Source organism: Felis catus, chromosome E3 (genome assembly GCF_018350175.1).
Source record: "Felis catus isolate Fca126 chromosome E3, F.catus_Fca126_mat1.0, whole genome shotgun sequence".
Taxonomy (NCBI): Eukaryota; Metazoa; Chordata; class Mammalia; order Carnivora; family Felidae; genus Felis; species Felis catus.
In genome coordinates, this window is record NC_058383.1 from 15,342,564 (window position 1) to 15,362,405 (window position 19,842).

A 19,842-nucleotide genomic window follows, 5' to 3' on the forward strand; every position below is an offset into this window, starting at 1 on the left:
CTTGGAATATCATCTTTCACCCTTTCAGTTTGAGTCTGTGTGAGTCTTTAGAGATGAAATAAATCTCCTGTAGGCAGCACATAGTTGAGTCTTGTGGTCTTTTAAATCCATTCAGCCCCTCTGAGCCTTGTGATTGGTGGTTTCAGTCCATTTACATTTTGGGTGACTTATTGACATGTAAGGATTTATTTACTAGTGGTGTCTTATCTCTTGCCTTCCCATTGTTTTTTTTTTTCCTTCTGTTCCTACCTTTGTAAGTTGGTGGTCTTCCATGATGATTTGCTCTGTCTTCCTTTTCTTTATGTTTTGTGTCTATGCTCTACATTTTTGCTTAGTGGTTACCATGAGGGTTACAAAACACATCTCATAGATAAAATACTCATTTTCTACTGATAGCAATTAATCTTGATTTGCCTATAAAGATTCCATCCTTTTATTTCTTTCTTTTTTTTTTTTTTTTTTTTAAGTAGGCTCCATGGCCAGCATAGGGCACAATATGGGGCTTGAACTCACAACCCTGAGATCAAGACCTGAGCTGAGATCAAGAGTCGAACCTGAGCCAACCAAGTGCCCCATATTATTCAGTATTTTTGATGTCACAAATCATCTTTTCATGCTGTGATTTTGTTACCAAGTTGTAGTAGCTATAATTATTTTTAATGTTTTTCCTTTAACCTTTATACTATAATTAAGAGTATAATATGCTATTCTAAAAGTCAGTTATAGTTTTCTAATTCTGATTGTCTATTTACCACCTTAATCAGGGTTTTGTGTGCACTTTCATCTTCTCATTTCAGCTTGGAGAGCTCCCTGCAACTTATCTTGTAAGGTCTAGTGGTGGTGAACTCCCCTCAGTTTTGGTTTGTCTGGGAAAGCTTTTATCTTTCCTTCATGTTTGAAGGATACCTTGCCAGGTATTCCTGGCTGGCAGTTTTTATCTTTCAATATTCTGAAAAGTTATTCCTCTCTCTGAGGCTATAGAGTTTCTGCTGAGAAATCTGCTGATAGTCTAATGCAGGTTCCTTTTTAAGTTACTGTCTTTTTTCCCCCAGCTACCTTTAAAATTCTTTATCATTGACTTTTGACAGTTTCAATACAATATGTCTTGAAGAAGGTCTTTTCATACTGAGACAAGTGTTATATTAGCTTCATGGACTTATATGTCCAGTTCCTTCCCCAGGTTTGGGAAGTTCTCAGCATTATTTCTTTAAATCCACTCTGCTCCCTTCTCCCCCTCTTCTCCCTCTGGTATACCAATTCATCTAATGGAGTCTGATAGGTCTCACAGAGTTTCTTAAAAAATTTTTTAATGCTTATTTATTTTTTTGAGAGAGAAAGAGTGCCAGCACGGGAGGGGGAGAGAGAGACTGAGCCACCCATGCACCCTCACAGAGTTTCTCTTTCCTAAATCTTAAAATCTTACTTCTCACCATGGGGGAAGGGAAGGAGAAAAAACAGTTTCAAACACAGAGGGAGGCAAACCACAAGAGACTCTTAAATACAGAGAACAAACTGAAGGTTGATGGGGGGACGAGAGAGAGGGAAAAATGGGTGATAGGCATTGAGGAGGGCACTCGCTGGGATGAGCACTGGGTGTTGTATGTAAGCAATCAATCATGGGAATCTACTCTCAAAGCCAAGAGCACAGTGAATACACTGTATGTTCGTTAACTTGATAACAAATTATATAAAAAGAAAAAAAGATTAATGTCAATGTTATCATTTTGATAAGAAAATAAATGACTGTAAATATTTAAAAAAATCATTTCTAGATTCCTTTCTTCCAGCTCACTGATTCTCTCTTCCATTTGATCTGCTCTGTTGCTGGTGCTTTCTAAATGCATTCTTCATGCCATTCATTGAGTTCTTCGGCTCTAGAGTTTGTTTGGTTCTTCCTTAGGATTTCAATATCATTGGTAAAGTACTCGTTTGTTGTTTTTTTTTTTTAAGTAGGCTTCACATCCAGTGCAGAGCCCAAAGCAGGGCTTGAACTCACAACTCTGAGATCAAATCTAAGATCAAGAGTTGTATGCTTAACCGACTGAGCCACCCAGGTATCCCAGTAAAGTACTCCTTCTATTCATGCCTTTCTAAGTTTTCTTGTAGCTTGTTGAATTTTGTCATAATAGCTAGTGCAAATTATGTCATCAGTGAGATTGGAATAGTCTGTGTTTTGGGGTCCAGTTGCTGGAAAACTGTCATTTTCCTTTTGTGATACCATATTACCATGATTTTTCATAGTGATTCATGATAAGTGCCTCTGCCACTGAATCTAAAGTAGGAAACACCTTTCTTACTTAGGTCAAGCCTTTACTCTGAGTCTAATAATTTAGACAGGTTGGTAATTGGGAGTCTTCCTTTTCTTTTCCAGAAGGTGGTGCTAAAGCACAAGTTTTTGGTTTCTCCTGCAAGAGAGGACTCCCCCACTAAGGTGGGGAGAGCAGTGCATTTAAAGAGGGTGGGGTGGGGCGGGGGCAGCAAAATGGAAGGAGGTGTGTGCTTAGCACCTGGGGCTATGGGTGTGCCCGTGACCAAGTAAAAGGATCCTAAAGTGGCGAGTTCCCAGAGCTCCAGGGCAGTCCTTTAGCCTAAATCCCCTGGGGCAGACAGCAGGAAACTCTCCAGTTCTGTGTCTGCCTTCTTCCTTTCCCTTTCCTTTCTCCCAGTCACCAAGGTCTCTCAGAGACAGCAGTGGTTCCCCAGCTGTGTAGCAAATGCTTTCAGCCTCCACATCCTCTGCCAGTAGGGTGCCCCACCCCTATCAGACCTGTCCCTGTAGCCTCTGCTGCCACTCCCCTCACTCCACAGCCTCCTCCAACACCCAATCTACCCACTTTTGGGTACACACGTGAATGAATCTCTTGGGTGTCCTGGTGTGCTGCACAGAGGTGTGTTTTTGTTTGGTTACGGATATCTCATTACTTGTAAATGGAAGGCAAGGGAAAAAAGGAAGAAGGCAGGCAGCCATGACTCTGATGTCACTCCAATAGTATCTTTTTATATTTGACAATTATTTTCTTTTTTTTCATGTGGTACTTTAGAGGTCAGCATTTACAAAACAACTTTGAATTTTGAAAGTTCATTGTCTTCTATTCCTATGTGGGAATTTCACCAATATTTCACCAGCCATCTACTGAGAACTTACAGGCATTATACTGGTGACATGAAGATAAATAAGCAGGGGGCACCAGTCTCAAGCAACTCAGTCTAATGGGGGAAACACAGGTAAATAAATAAAATGTAATGTTTTCCATATTATAATATATGCATAGTTTAAGCGGAATACAAAAACAGGTCATTTCCAGGCCCCAGAAGATGGTCATCTCCATCTGGAAAGCGCTCCCTCTAAGTCATCCAAACCAAATCATCTTACCTACAAAACCTGTTCCTTCCTTATGTGATCCTCTGCTGCTCTGGGGCCCCCTAATCCTAGCAATCAGCATAGCTGGAACCTTCCCAGTCGTTAATTGGTCCTCTTCTACGCTGGGCTCTCAGAGCCATGCAGTTTGCCAAGTTGATCTATTATGTCTCAATAATATCTTTTTTAGGACTCCTCATTCTCACTGTCCTACTTTCATCTTTATGACTCTTACCTAAAAGAACACTCTATCTAGTTGCCTGCTTTTTGGCTCTCCCATTCTATACCATGCTGGCAGACTGCTCTGCAGGAAGCAAGATCTTTCCAAAGAACAGCACTTAAAATCCTCTACAATCTACCCCCAACCTTTTCAACTTGGTTTCCAGCTGCCAGTCTCCTTCACACACTCTGTGGTCCAGAACTATATTTACATAATGGTGTCACAAATACCCTAACTTCCTATTTTTCTCGGGAGATTCTTATTAAAAATTACAGCTTCCTACCTTCAAGATCCCAATTAAATGATAGCTTCCCTGAGAAGTTTTACTGTTTCTCCCATCTGGAAAAAAAAAAAAAAATTGCACTCTCTTTTGAACTTCCCCAGCAATTGATTTGTGCCTCTACTCTTTTTACTAATGTTATCTTCCCTAATAGAATGAATTTTTAAGAGTAGGACCATCTCTGTTCCCAAAATGCCAACATTTGTATGTAGCTAGTAATCGATAAGTCCCTTTTGAATACATTACTGCCTATTTCATTCCACAGTCAAACACAGATCCAAGAATATCTTAATAAGCTGGATGTCTCACCTGATTTCCACAGGGAATTGTGCATTTGTGACCAGGAAACTGGAGATTTTACACTCATGGAGTAATTTCAAAAACCTATTGATTTCTGGGTACATGATGGGTTCTCCCACAAGGGACAAGGCGCAGTGCTTTACCATCATCCCTTCTTCAAAACGATCTTCTCTGACACCTGGGACTCCTGGAGAACACAGTGAAAAGGAACAAGCTCAGTAAGGCATAGAGACAGGCTATCACTTTTGTTTTTCTTAATTACAGATTTTTAATTTTTCTAAATGGCTCTTTGGTTAGAGACGGAAAATTCATTTGTGATACCATTCAAATAATACAAAACAAGGGCTGGGAGTGAGAAACACTAGAATTAGTAAATCAGAGAAAGCAGCAATCCCATCCTCAGTCTTAATACTAATTAAACTACATCAATACAAGCAGGCGAAATGAACTTTGATAGCTAATTATCTGAAATGCAGAACGTATTACTTTCCATAATTTGCTTAGCTCTGTATTCTTTCATGTTGGTTTAAGGAAATGAGCTCAAATGTTTATCAACAGATAAGTGGATAAACAAAATTTAGTATAAACATGAAATGGAAAGTTATTCAGCCTTGCAAAGAATTGCAATGCTGACAGGTGACAACATGGATGAATCTATGCTAAGTGAAATAAGCCCAACACATAGAGGCAAATATTGTATGTTTCCACTTATCTGAAGCACCCAGAATAAGCTAATTCAGAGAGACGGAAAGTAGAAGGTTATCAGAGGCTGGGAAGAGGGAGAAACGAGGAGTTATTTTTTCTTGGGTACAGAACTTCTGTTAGGGATGATGACAAAGTTCTGAAAATGGATACTGCTGACGGCTGCCCAATATTGACAATGTACCTAATGACACTGAGTCATACACTTTAAAAATGGCTGCAATGAGGGGCACCTGGGTGGCCCAGTCGGGTAAGCGTCCGACTTCGGCTCAGGTCACCATCTCACGGCTAAGGTCACGATCTCACGGCTCCGTGTGTTCGAGCCCTGCATCAGAACCTGGAGCCTACTTCGGATTCTGTCTCCACCTCTTTCTGCCCCTTCCCCATTCACGTTCTGTCTGTCTCTCTCTCAAATATAAATAAATATTTAAAAAATTATTTTAAAAAATGGCAGCAATGGTAAATTTTGTGTTATGTATATTTTACCACAAAAATATGGGAGGGAATGAACTCAGTATAAGGAAAAGCCTCTTCTAGACCAGTCATTTCCCCCTTCGTTCCTCAAGTATTCTGCATTGTGAAACTAAATGGAGTTGGTCCAAAAGTATATAGGAGAGAAAAACAAACCTGAAGCTCTTACCTTTGGCTACATGTTAGAATCACCGGGAATGTCAAAAACTAGGTCCACCACCAAAGATTCTATTTAATTGGGATGGGTATAAGCCAGGATAACAGGAGACTTAAACTTCCTCAAGTGATCCTCATGTGGAGCCAAGGTTGAACACCACTGCATAAACCAGAGCTCCCCAAATGTGTTTGCACATTGGAATCACCTGGGAAACCTTAACACTTCCAAACCCCAGGCCCCAGCACAGACTAACTAAATCACAGTCCCTGGGGGAGAAGCATGGGCATCAGCAGCTTCTGAGGCTCCCCGGGTGATTCCAATGTACAAACAAAAGTTTGGAGACAGTTTTCAACCCTCACTGGACATTGGAACTACCCAGAGTACTTTTAAAAATCTCGATGTCCAGGTAGTATCCCAAACCAATTAAATCGAAACCTCTGGGGATGGGACTCCAGCATTTTTTAAACACTCCCCATTTGATTCCAGTGTACAGCATGGGTTGAGAAAAACTGTTCTTACTTCTAATGCAGAAGGCACTCCTGACAGTCCCTCAATCTAAGAATCTGGAAGACTTGGAAAGAATATAAAAAGGGAAATGAGGGGTGCCTGGTTGGCTCAGTCGGTTAAGCATTGAACTCTTGATATTGGCTCAGCAGGATCTCAGGATTCATGAGTTCGAGCCCCACACCAGGCTCTGCACTGATAGTGCAGAGCCTGCTTGGGACACACACACACACACACACACACACACACACTCTATGTGGAAATAAGCAACTGCAACTAAATACCTGAGAGATCAAACTAACGCAATACAGGCTAAAATCAGAACAATATAAATGTGGCAGGTGAGATCTTCTTTGATCACTCTCTAACTGCAATTCTGAGAATGTACTTCACATTTCACATCAGTATTTTTAAATGAATAGTTTTTTACGTGACTGAAATCGAAGATCTTAACTCAAGTGAATCAAGGTTTTAAATAAAACCTGATTCTTGACTCAACTCCACGTTGCCAAAACAACTCCGCATTAAGCATACAATTTCCTTTTCGTAAAAAATATCATTAATTTTAATCCCCTCATGAGCAGAAGAGTAGAAGGGCAGATTTAACCTGAACTGCAAAAGTAACCTGAAACTCAGAATAACTGAGCACTGGCTAGGCCCTAACTGATGTCACGTGAAGCAGGTCTAAATTCTGGTTCTACCAGTAGGCTGCTTTGTGTCCTTGGTCAAGCCACTCAACCTCTTTATTCCCATTCCCTGATCTACACGTGGGGATTTCACACACACACACACACACACACACACACACACACACACACACACACAGCTTTTGTAAGAATTCACTGAAATATCTAGTGCAGTACCAGGCCCAGCACAGAAGCATTCAAAAAATGTTAGCTGCAAATATTTTTATTACAATAATAATTATTTATTTTTTGAATTGCAACAGAAATTCAATCTTTCAGTTATCTTAATTAAAATGGTAATTCCATTCAATTCAACATATATTTATTGATCGCCTACTATGTGCCAAATAGTGTTCGAGGCAAGTTTTCTATAGTAAATTGTTTTATAAATAATTTCTCTATTTAGAGAAAACCCTCTGCCTTTGTGAAGCTTATATTCTTGGGAGAGACAGAGAATAAACATTAAACATAATAAATCTGTGAATTCTATACCACTGTGGTCCAAGAAAAGGTTCTGAGATGATGGAAACGTTCTGTCTATTCAATCCAATACAGCAGCCACCAGCCACATGTCTGTTGAGCATTTAAAATGTGGTGTGGCGTCACTGATGATGAACCAAATTTTTTATTTTATTTAATTTTCACTAATTAAAATGTAAAGGGCCACATGTGGCTAAGGACTACCACACAGGACATGCGTATCTTTAGTATATTAGAAGGTGATCAGCATATGGAACAGAAAATGTACAGCCGGGTAAAGAAAACTGGGGATCCAAAGAGGTAGGCCGTCTCGTACAAAGGGCGGTGAGACGAAGCTCACTGAAAATGTGAGATCTGACTTGAAGGAGATGAGGGAGAGGGCCCAGAGAAGAAAGAGGGAAAGGGCACTCCCGGCAGCAGACAGCAGAGCAAAGGCCCCAGAGTGGGAGCATGCTGACATGTCCAGGGAATCTGAGAAACATGGGTAGTCACTGCAGGGTTTTGAGAAAAGTGGCATAACCTCAATCTCCCTCTAAATAGAACCCCCTGGGTGCTATGCTGAGAACAAAGGGGCAAAGAGACAGGCTCATCTGGCCAGAGGCTATTGTATAATCTAAGATGGTGGCTTCCAAGGCTGCGGTGACAGTGGAGGCTGCGGGAAGAGATCTTGAAGATCTAATCAATAGAACTTTCTAACGGATTGGATGCAGGATATGAGACAAAGAGAGGTGTCAATGATTTCTACAAAGCTTTTGGCCAGAGTGATAGAGCGCCACCAAAGGAGACAAACAAAACGCCTTGGGGGTAACAGGTATTGCAGGGAGGGAATAACCTGTGTTCAATTTCAGACTGGTAAGGTTTGAAATTTATGTTACATGTGTGAATGAATGTCCAACATTCAAGTTTGGATTTTGGACAAACTGGGTAGAAACAAACATTTTGGCAAACATATGGTATTTCCATTCCTGGCCTGAACAAGACTGCCAGGGCAGTGAGTGCAGAGAAGAGAACTGAGCGCTAGGACACTTGCGTATCTAGAGAAAGCAAGAGGGGTCGGCAGAGGACACGACCAAGGAGCAGCTGGGGAAGGAGGACGATGTAAAAGCAAAGGAACCGGCTGTCATCTTCTCTGAGAGCCTGAACTAAAAACATCAACTTGCCCATTTACACAATGACAACAACAAAAACTAAGACAGAAAAAAAAGCCCTGGGGATAAATCTTCTAAGAGTAATGATTCCGGGATTTAAAACTTATCCTAATTTTCTCAAAAGTAAGGTATTGAGAAGAAGACATAAAATCGTGGTTCTCTCCTTCATAAAAGCAGATTTCTATTTCGTGCTCACTGCCAGAGGCTATTATAGTGATCTTTCCTGAAACAAGGCCCTTAGGGACACAATTTCCCGCCTGCCTTCACTGTCCTCAAGGAAATAGGTCAGAAAAGAAGACATCCTCTAAATTTCTAATAGAAAGAAGCTTTGGAGCAGGAAAATAGTCCAGGGAACAGCAGATGCTACATTTCAGTAACACATCTATAACAGATACTTCCCACGTGGTCTCCTTCCCCTCACCACCCCCCCCCCCCACACACACACTCTATTCTCATGTTTCCCTTAACCTTAGCCCCTTCACTACTACAATGTGCTTTGTCGTTCTGATTCCCCACCCCCACCCCCATTAGCAAGTTTCTGACATTTCTCTTATCCTGAACAGCTTCCTGATCCTGGACCATCACTACAGCCATCAGATTAGCTACAAAGCATACCTTCTCTCACGCAAAGATGCCAAAGCAGAAACTTAAGATGCCAGAAGTGTTATCCTCATGTCATAGCAATAAAACCAAGTGACACAAAAATAAACATGACACATTGCTCAGCACAGAGTATTTATGCCTATTTTAAAGTGTGGGTCAATCAGAAAACATTCTCTTCTTTCTTCTCTTAACAATATAGCTCCTGGCCAAGATCTTCCTAAGAAACCCCCCCAACCCCGCCCCTCTTCAACGTCATAGATAACTTTGCTATTGTCACTTCCACTGCGAGGTTTCTCATAAACAACCTTGAGAAAACAATTAGCAGGTGATGCTGTTCCTCACTGCCCCCACGTTCTTCTGGATGTGTACTTTAACATACCTCATTTGTAAAAACCATCAGTTGGAGACCCTTTATTTCTTTGGCATTACTTCAGTTTTAAACTACAGGTGAAAAATATCTGGCAACAAATAATGTCTTTTCCATCTTTGCACTTTCAGGACTGAGGACGTTCCTGACAAAGAGTGTGCACTCACCCAACTGCTGAACTGTTGGGAAACTGAGCTAAGAAAACCTCCACCCCACTCTCCGGGAACTATTTCTCCTGCCACGGTAGTATTTAGAGGGGGACAGGCAGCATTCTGAAAAGATGCTGAGCTGCACTGAAATTCTGACCCACTTGTAATCAATATAAACTTAATTTTGCATGTGCATAAAGGGAAAGCTAATGAAGGTCATGAAAAGAAAGATATTTTAATGATTCAATTAAAAAACTGAAAAGACAATGATTGCCCTCGGAACTGAGAACAGAAGCACAAAAGGGAAGCATTTAAAAACTCAGAATATCTTCAAAATCTGTTCAAGGCTGGCCACTCAGCTAAAGCTTGACACCCCGCGGGAATAAGCAATCACACAGCAAGTCTCATCCTCCACAAAAATAAAATCATAAAATGACTGAACCAGACCCATGGGAGAAGGCAGGTATTCACCATAGGCTAGAAAAGCACACTAAAAAACAAAGGACTCCAAGCCGGAATAAGGGAAATGATTAATGAGTTAAGAGTAAACCTTATCTAAATACAGGATGTAGTCAGGATATGCAGGATATAGCCAACTAAGAATGGCTTTAATTCTTTGAAAATTGTCTTTAAATGTTCCTAAAGCATTTCTGTTTAAGCCTGAAATTTGTATTCCCACAGATACAGCATTATTAAAATGAAGATTAAGTTACCATTCAAACTCCCCAAACACCAAATTAATCTGCAATATACTTAAAACTACAGTACTAATAAATCTATTTCAATGTTACCTAATTAAATACAAAATTTTTTCCTACAGTAAAATGTAACCCAAATTCCAACTAAGGAAACCGCTAATACCCTAATTCCTTTGGTTTCTTATTTTGTTTTGCTCTTTTCAAGCCACAAGGGGGCACAGGGTAATAGCACTGGAGCTCCAACAGGGAAACTCTAATCTGGGTTTGGAAGAAAAGAAAGGGGAACTTTCCTGAAGGGCCTCGGGAAGTGAGTAATTGCATCATGCGAGGTAAGCCATCTCTCCAGACCAATCCCTACTGAGGAGTGCAGATTTGGGGAAGAGAGACAACAGACTCCACCAGGGGCTAAGATGAAATCTAGAGTTACGTATCTGCATCTGTAGAGTCCAAACTCAGGACCCACGTCACGACTGCACCCAGGTACGGGGTTCAGAAGCGGTAGTGTGACTTGTATGAACCTCACCATCCTTTCTCTGAGGCTCACTATTCAGAAAGGAAGGGGACCGGTTTTATTTACACCCTCTCCCCTAGGGATGAATGAAAACTAGAACACAGAGATTTCACTCACTGCAGGAGGAATTCAGCTTCATAAAAAAAGAAAACTTTAGACTATAACCACTGAGTGAAGTTATAAATTAAAATCTCACTGCCTGATGAATGTCTACAATAAAATAAACAACCGCGAATTTGAATGGTTTAGATTACTTTCTGCTGAGAGCCAAGAAAAGAGAAAACATACCCAATAGTCTGAAACATTAAAATTCCATTATTTTGCCCAAGTTATGTGATTTTTTACAAGAATACAATTAACATGTTTGTCTGTCGAGGGCTACAGACCACCAGCCGTTTTCTAGAAGAACTCTGGATTCTCACAAAGTATGTATTTGATCCTTTAACGTTTAGGGCTTCCCTCCCCCTTTTATAATACTATAGTATCAGAGCCAGGTGTACCGATAATTATTGTAGCAATAAGGGCCACCTGAGTGGCTCAGTCGACTGGTTAGATGAACGACTCTTGCTTTCGGCTCAGGTCATGATCTGACGGTTCACGAGTCTGAGCTCCACATCCGGCTCTGCACTGACAGTGCTGGGCCTGCTTAGGATTCTCTCCCTCTCTCTCTCTCTGCCCCTACCCTGTGCATGCTCTCACTCAAAAATAAAAATAAACTTCAAAAAAAATTTTTTTCATTATTATAGCAATAAGACAGATTTTCAGAGAAGCCAATGTCTTAGTTAAGCTTGGAATGAAATAAAAAGCATCAACAAAGAGTTACCACAATCCTAAATCTGGTGATGAAGAGAGCTCTCGCTCTTTGTGAAAACATAAAATTTAACACATGAGACCTCCTTTATGCTCATGTGTCAGCCTTTCTACACCCACCCCACCTTCAAATATAAATCCATTTTCTACTGCTACTACTACTTTAAAGAAAAAGTGCTTTGGCGCCCTGAACAGTGTCAGCGTACAAACGTCAACCAGCTCCAATTTGAAAACCTTTGTAGAAAATTTATTTTTGATTATGTGAATAGCTGTTCTGCTGTCGTGGTAACATAGGTACCATCCCTTCCCCCTTAGGCATTGAAACCCCTATTCAGGACTCACTGGTCCACAGATACGCTCTATTCTTTCTCTCTGCAATCCATTCTCTATCTTCCCCCTACAAGATAATATACATTTTTTAAAACTCTTGTTTCTTACCCCCATGGGAACCTGAAGACAAACCATTTGAGATGTCTACTGATTACAGGATATGCAGGTAAGTACAAGGTAACCGATCAGATACACCGGCCTACACAGGACGAGCCATTCCGACCAGCAAGGCAGACAATAAAGAACACGTGCTCTCTGAGTTCACCTAACATGTTATTAACATGAATAAAGTCAGCCTTATGATTTATTCATTACTTATTTCCATTTAAAGTGAATTTGCAAAAATGTTCCTGTCAGAAAAATTACTATCAAAACTCAAATTGTCATCCTGCATCAAGGACATCTCAGAATGAAAGAATGAATGCCTCGTCCTTAGGGCTGCTTCCTCCCCACACAAACTGCCTGGGACACAGCTCACTCAGGGAGATTGCCAGATGTCTGGGAAACACGTCCTCACGGTCATTGTCCCATTACTGAAAGGTACAATTGGCTCTTTAGGCACTAAAATAAAACTTACTAGAATCGAAAGATAAATTACTGGCATGTGTCAGCTTCTGATGTTATGATCTGTGATGATTAATTTTATCTGTCAACTTGGCTGAACCACAGTGCCCAGATATTTGGTCAAATATTATTCTGGATGTTTCTGTGAAGCTGTCTTTTGGATGAAATTAACATTGAAATCAGTGGACTTTGTAGAAGAGCAGATTGCCCTCTAGAAGGTGGATGATCTTCATCCAGTCAGTTGAAGGCTTTAATAGAACAGAAACTGACTCTGCCCAAGCAAGAAAGGATTCTGCCAGCAGACTGCCTTTGAATTTGAACCGCAATTTTCCCCGAGTCTCCAGCCTGCTGGTTTACCCCAAACCTACACAATCAGGTGAGCCTGTTCCCCAAATCAATCTCTCACTCTCAATCGCTGCACACACAACCATACACACACACACACACACACACACACACACACACACGATCCTGGTGACTGTTTCTCTGGAGAACTCTAATATATGATCCAAAAGAAAACAAGACTTCACCTTGAAATTTTTTAAGAAGGCATATGGTTTGTTTGGAGATCAATAATCAATATTCATTAAGTACTGAGGTATAATAAGCAATACATTTGATCTTTGGCCCTGGTTCCTGGCAGAAAGCTCCTAAAACCCTTGGGATTTCCTGACGGAAAGTAGCGTCTCTTGTCTTTCATCAGGAGCCCCTTTGAGCACACCCGAGTTTACACTAATGAGGTGACTTAGGGCCCTTAAATAGCCTCAGGACAGGGTTGGTCACCGGAGAGCCCAAGTGATTAGAGGGCTGGAATTTTCAACCACACCACAGACTTCTTGGGAGGGGAAACAGGGCAGGGTATGAAGCTCTATAAAAACTCGTGAACAACAAGAGCTGATGAGCTTCCAGGGTAGTGAGTGCATCCAAGTGCCAGGGCGATGATGCGCTCCAGTTCTACTAGGACAGAAGCTCCAGTGCTTAGGAGGTTTGCGGACTTTGCCTTATGTCACCTCTTCCTCTAGCTGTCCATCTGAATCCTCTAAAATACCCTTTATAATAAACGGGTAAATGTAAGTGAATGCTTCTGAGTTCTGTGAGCCACCCCAATAAATTAATCAAATCCAAAGAACAGGGAGTGGGAACCTCCAATTTACTGCCATCAGAACTGCAAGTCCAGGTAACAACCAGGACTTGAGATTGGGGTCTGATGTGGGGCAGTCTTACAGGACTGAACCCTGACCCTGTAGGGCCTGATGTGACCTCCAGACAGTGTTAGAACCAAATTAAATTTATAGGACACCCAGTCAGTGTCTACTGAGAACTGAAGAATTGCTTGGTGTGCTAAAAAAGAAAACAGCACTTATTAGAAGTACTATAATATAATCTCAAGGAGCAGTGACCTGACACAACAAGTTTCTTCACGTAAAAGAAAAGAATCGCCTGATCTTCAAAATGCTTATTACTGGGGTTTAGAAAGACTCCCACATATGAAGCTAGCACCACAAGAGGGCCTTTATCAACACCTTGGTTAAAATTCATTTTTTTATTACTGCACAGCAAAGGAAAGGACAGGACAGGAGGGCTTGTAAGTGGTAGGTGGAGACAAACACATAGATTTAACAGGGAACCTAACAAATTTCAGTTCAGTATATGCAGCTATCACCTCACCAAGCCAACACTTTGTGAGTCCACCACCTCCATGACAGCATTGGGCCTCGAGAAGTGGTCCCCAGCTCAACAACATTGACACCACCTGGAAAGCTGCAGAAATGCACATGCCTGGGCCCCACTCACATCTACTGAACAATCTTTGGAAAAGGAAACCAGGAATTTGTGTTTTAACAAGACTTCTAGATGATTCTGATTTACACTAAAGCCTGAGAACCAGAAACCTCCAGTAAAATCATATACCTGTAAGTATGAAACAGAACTGAATCAGGAAGTTCAGAAACTGGGGGGCAGAATTTTTACATCACTATGGATCGGGTGGAGGGAATTTTTATTAATAGTATCCCTCCTTTTTTATAAGGCATTTATATAACTAATACTATATCACTGATATTATTTAAGATTTTTCCAATGATCTCAACTTTTCAATCCATTCTTAGGCTGCTTTGTGCTTACTGAGACAGAACAATATCAAAATTGTTCAGGGTGGATGATAATACACTCCCAGGCAAAACTTACAGGCCTCGTGCATCGTATTTGCAATTGCTAAGCTCTGAATTACGTTTTTTTAGTTCTTCCACCATATAGGATGTAAGAGTTGTCAGTAAAAACGAAAAAAGCCAAAATGTATACAGTATTTCTATAAAGTTTTCACTTCCCTGTATGAAAATTTGCCAGTGGGGTCAAAGTCCTGTGAAAGAGGCAATTCGGCTGCCAATTTAATACGCACTAATTAGCATTCCTTTGTAAAAGGTAGATAAATACCTTTAAACTGCTTAATCATGTTCTGATGGTTTTCAATGGCTTCCTTTAAGATCATTTCAGGCTGGTCCATCTTCCACCGCCATTCAGTGCCCACTGGGTTGGTGTGGTGCCTGAGAACGAGAGGCAAAAGTTCTAAAGGACTCTCTGTAATAACACCTCAGTCATCTACTATGCCATAGTCCATAAAATCACAAAATTAGAGTTGGTTTCCCCCTAGGAGCTCAGCTATTTATAGCAGTGTTTTCCAGCTTATTCTAAGTCATGACATCTAGCAGAGAGGGTTAGATGGCAGAGAAGTGCCTAGCTAAGACTGAGGATTTAATCAGAACAATACGAAATGTGCAACCTTTTCTCCCAGCCACCCACCACCAGGTTAACAGGCATCCATTAACGACCGATAGAATATTGCTGGAAGAGTTGCACAATCACAGTGACTGACCCTCCCTGAGAGGCAGCACAGTGGAAACACCTACAGCTTAGGATGGATCAGACATTAAGAAAAAAACCTGTCGGGGCGCCTGGGTGGCTCAGTCGGTTGAACGTCCGACTGCAGCTCAGGTCATGATCTCATGGTTCGTGGGTTCAAGCCCCACATGGGGCTCTGCACTGACAGCACGGAGCCTGCTTTAGATTCTGTCTCCCTCTCTCTGCCCCTCCCCCACAGGTCTTCCCTCTCTCTCCCTCTTCTCAAAAATAAACATTAAAAAATATAAAGGAAAAAACCTGTCAAACCAGCCCCCACGCTACACACAAGGATCGCCTTGAGGAATTTTAAACCTGTGGTACACTGAAGGGAAGCACAGAAACAGTAAATCTCAACTCAAGCCCAACTCCTGACTAGATTAACCTAAACTCCAAAAAGTAAAGGCCTAGCAGAAAGGAAAGGTGTACTGATTTTCAAACACACAAAAAAATTCACCTCGTCTCTTAAGTACTACATAAGAAGTCCAACTTTAAACAAAAACAAAACAGAAAAAAAAAAAAAAAAGAATACAAAAACAAGAAAACAACACATTCCCCATAGACAAAGCAATTGGCTGAACCAAACTCTTGACCCAAGTGGTGAAACTATTTGACAGGGAATTTTAAAAAGCTATGATTAATATGTTAAAAGCCCTCATAGAAAAGGTGGGCAATATGCAAGATCAGATGGGTAAATTCAGCAGAGAGATGGAAATTATAACACAACCACCAAAGAGAAATGCTAAATATGAAAAACAGGCCTTCGACCAGTTCAGCAGTAACTTGTAACAGCTGAGGAGAGAGTAAAAAAACTTGGAGACCAATGCAAATAAGCCACCTAAAACACATAGTGTTCTTTAAGTGACAAAAAAAAAAAAAGGGACACAGCATCTGAGAGCTGTGGGACAACACAAATACCTCCAAAATACACATACTTGGAATCCCGGAAGGAAAACAGAAATAACAAAGCAGATGAAATAGTAGAAAAATGACCACTAACAATTTTTCACAGGTAGTGAAAAACAACCACAGATCCAAGCAGCTCTCAGAACAACCAGGATGTATTTATTTTATTTATTTATTTTGAGAGAAAGAGAGAGAGAGAGAGAGAGAGAGAGAGAGAGAGAGAGAGAGAGAGAGAACGCACGCATGCATGAGCAGGGGAGGGGCAGAGAGAGAGAGAGAGGGAGAGGGAGAATCCCAAACAGGCTCTGCCCTATTGTTGCAGAGACCTCACGCAGAGCTCAAACTCATGAACCCAGAGATCATGACCTGGCCCGAACCAAGGGTGGGATGCTTAACCAACTGAGCCACCCAGGCATCCCCAGGATATTAAAAAAAAAAAAAAAAAAAAAAAAAAAAAGACAGCCTAAAAAGACACATTACCTAAGAACAAAGATTAAAAATTACATCTGACAACTCATCAGAAAACAAAAGCCAGCTGAAATTATAATGACACCTGAGAAGCATGCTTAAAAAAAAAAAAAAAAAGGGAACAAAACGCATCGACCAGAATTCTAAACTCAGAGTATCTTTCAGAAATGGAAAATAAAGGCTTTTGCACACAAAATCTGAGAGACTTCCTTGTCAGAAAACCTACATCACAAGTATGTTAAAGGGAATTGTTTAGACTAAAGAAACATACACTAGATAGAAACCTGAAACTATACAAAGAAATAATGAGCACTGGAAAGGGGGGGAAAGGGGAAAATCACATTTACCTTTTTTACCTTTAACTGCTCTAAAAATAACTGACAGTGTCAGTAAAAAAGAGTAGCAATGTACTATGCGTTTACAACTTATGTAAAACTTACTATGCCAACAATAGCAAAGGGTAGTAAAGAGGAATAGGGAATATACTGTTGTAAAATCCTTACACTACATATGAAGGGGTATATTACTTGATGGTAGACTCTGATTAATTAAAGATGTACATTGTAAACCTTAGGGAAATCTCTAAAATATTTTTAAAATACATAAATAATAAGCCAAGATTAAACATAAAATCATTTGGGGTGTCTGGGTGGCTCAGTCAGTTAAGCGACCGACTTCAGCTCAGGTCATGATCTCACAGTCTGTGGGTTCGAGCCCCACATCAGGCTCTGTGCTGACAGCTCAGAGCCTGGAGCCTGCTTCTGATTCTGTGTCTCCCTCTCTCTCTGCCCCTCCCCTGCTCATGCTCTGTCTCTCTCTGTAGCAAAAATAAATAAAAACATTAAAAAAAAATTTTTTTTAAATATAAAATCATTTAAAATGCTCAATTAACATGACAGCAGGTAGAAAAATAAAAAACAGAATAGATAACAGCAGGATGTAGATTTTAATCAAACCATACCAATAGTCACTTTCAATATAAATGGCTTAAAGCATCAGTGAAGAGAGATTATCAGATGAGTCTATATGAGGCCACTGCACTGATGGTGTGCACCCTGCTTAGGATTCTCTCTCCCTCTGCCCCTCCCCTGCTTGCTTTCTCTCTCTCTCTCTCTCTCTCTCTCTCTCTCTCTCTCTCTCTCAATAAACATTTTTTGAAAAAAGGAAAAGAAAAATTATATGAAGCCAGAATTACTCTAATACAACAACAACAACAAAACAGATTAAGACATTACAAGGAAACTACAGACCAACACCCTCCATGAACAGAGACACAGAAACCTAAAAAAACAAAACAAACAAACAAAAACCCTGAGCAAATCAAATGCAGCAACACATAAAAAGGATAATGTGTCACAACCAAGTACCAAGTTGAACCAGAAACACAGACTGGTTCAATATGCAAAAATCAATCACTTTAGTTCACCAATTTCCTTTTTTTTTTTTTTAGTAGGCTTCATGTCCAGCATGGAGCCCAACACAAGGCTTGAACTCACAACCCTGAGATCAAGACCTGAGCTGAGATCAAGAGTCAGACACATGGGGCACCCGGGTGGCTCAGGAGGTTAAACGTCCGTCCGACTCTTGCTTTCGGCTCAGGTCATGATCTCGCGGTTTCATGAATTCAAGCCCCATGTCAGGCTCCGTGCTGACAGTGGGGAGCTTGCTTGGGGTTCTCTCTCTCTCTCCCTCTCTCTCTGACCCTCCCACACTCGTGCTGTCTCTCTCTCTCTCTCTCTCTCTCTCTCTCTCTCTCAAAAAAAATGCATAAATTAAAAAAAAAAAAAAACAGTTGAACACTTAACCAACTGAGTCACCCAGGCACCCCTCTGGTTCACCATTTTAACAGAGTGAAGAAAAAATGATTATCTGAATAAAATGCAACATCCATTAATGACAAAAACTCTCAGCAAACTAAAAATAAAAAACAGAATCTCTTTAATCTCATGAAGGGGATCCAAAAAAACCCTCATAGCTGACATCAAACTTAACAGTGAAAGAATGAATGCTTTCCTCTTAAGATCTGAAACACTGTAAAAATATCCTTTCTGACCACTCCTATACAGCATGTAAATCCTAGTAGTGAAATGAAGCCAGAATAAGGAGTAAACTCTCTCTTCACAAATGACAAGTTTGTCTACATAAAACTTCAAAAGAATCTACAAAAAACATACTGGAACTAATGAGAACTAGTAAGAGAGCCTAGCAAGTGCATAAGATGCATGGTCAATATACAAAAATCAACTGTCTTTATTATATACTAGAATGTGTGGTATTGGCCAAAGAAAGACATATAGATCAAAAGGACAAATGAATCCAGAAATATACCCAACTTATATTATTGTGAACTGATCTTTTTATAAAGGTGCAAAGGCAATTTAAGGGAGAAAGGATAATCCTTTCAATAAATGTTGCTACAACAGTTGGATATCCAAAAGCCAAAACAAAAAACAAAACAAACAAACAAAAAAACCAATTTCCATGCATACCTTGAACATCATCAGTAATAAGACAAACTGATAGCATATACCTTCTGGTAGGACTGATATACTGAGAACACATTGCTTCACACAAAAATATACATAATCTCATTCTCATTATGAAAATAAACCAAATACAAATTGAGGAACCTTCTACAAAATACTTGACCAGGATTTTTCAAAAGTGTTAAAGCCATAAAAACAAGGAGAACTAAGAAACTGTCACAGACTGGAAAAGACTAAGGACACATAACAACTAAATGCAATGTGGGATGCTGGACCGGATCCTGGAATAGAAAAAGAACAGTAATGGAAAAACTGGCAAAATCTCAACAGTCTCCAGTTTAATTAATAGTGTTATATATATTTTAATTAGCAAGAAATGTTAATTTCTTGCTTGTGATAACTGTCCCATGTCCCATGTTAAGATATTAACACTACAGGAAGGTAAATGAACGGATACCAGAACTTTCCAAACAACCTTTGCAACCTGCCACATAAGAAACAGTTTTCCTTCCTTAAAACACGAAACGTTGGAAACACAGGGAAAGAAGCATCATATTCACACGCTGAAGTATAAATTGATATGATCTGGGTCTAAAATATATAGTAAAAATCCGAAAACATTTTATACAGCAGAGTACTCATTACAACACAACCAGCTATAATAGCAAAAACAAAAACAAAAAACCTATCTTGATGAGCACTGAGTAATGTACAGAATTATTGAATCATACTGTATACATTCAATATAA

The 19,842-nt window shown here is 40.2% G+C and overlaps 1 protein-coding gene across 4 annotated transcripts in view; it reads right to left on the reverse strand.

Moving 5' to 3' along the window:
• LOC101083473 (S-adenosyl-L-methionine-dependent tRNA 4-demethylwyosine synthase TYW1) overlaps window positions 1-19,842 on the reverse strand; it is a 212,081-nt gene that overhangs the window by 96,583 nt on the left and 95,656 nt on the right. For all 4 annotated transcript variants that reach the window (XM_023247040.2, XM_023247039.2, XM_023247038.2 and 1 more), the window contains 2 exons: window positions 14,772-14,881; window positions 4,168-4,345 (listed from right to left, as the gene is read on the reverse strand). In XM_023247040.2, the coding sequence (XP_023102808.2) occupies window positions 4,168-4,345; window positions 14,772-14,881 (288 nt within the window). The remainder of the gene's footprint in view (window positions 1-4,167; window positions 4,346-14,771; window positions 14,882-19,842) is intronic.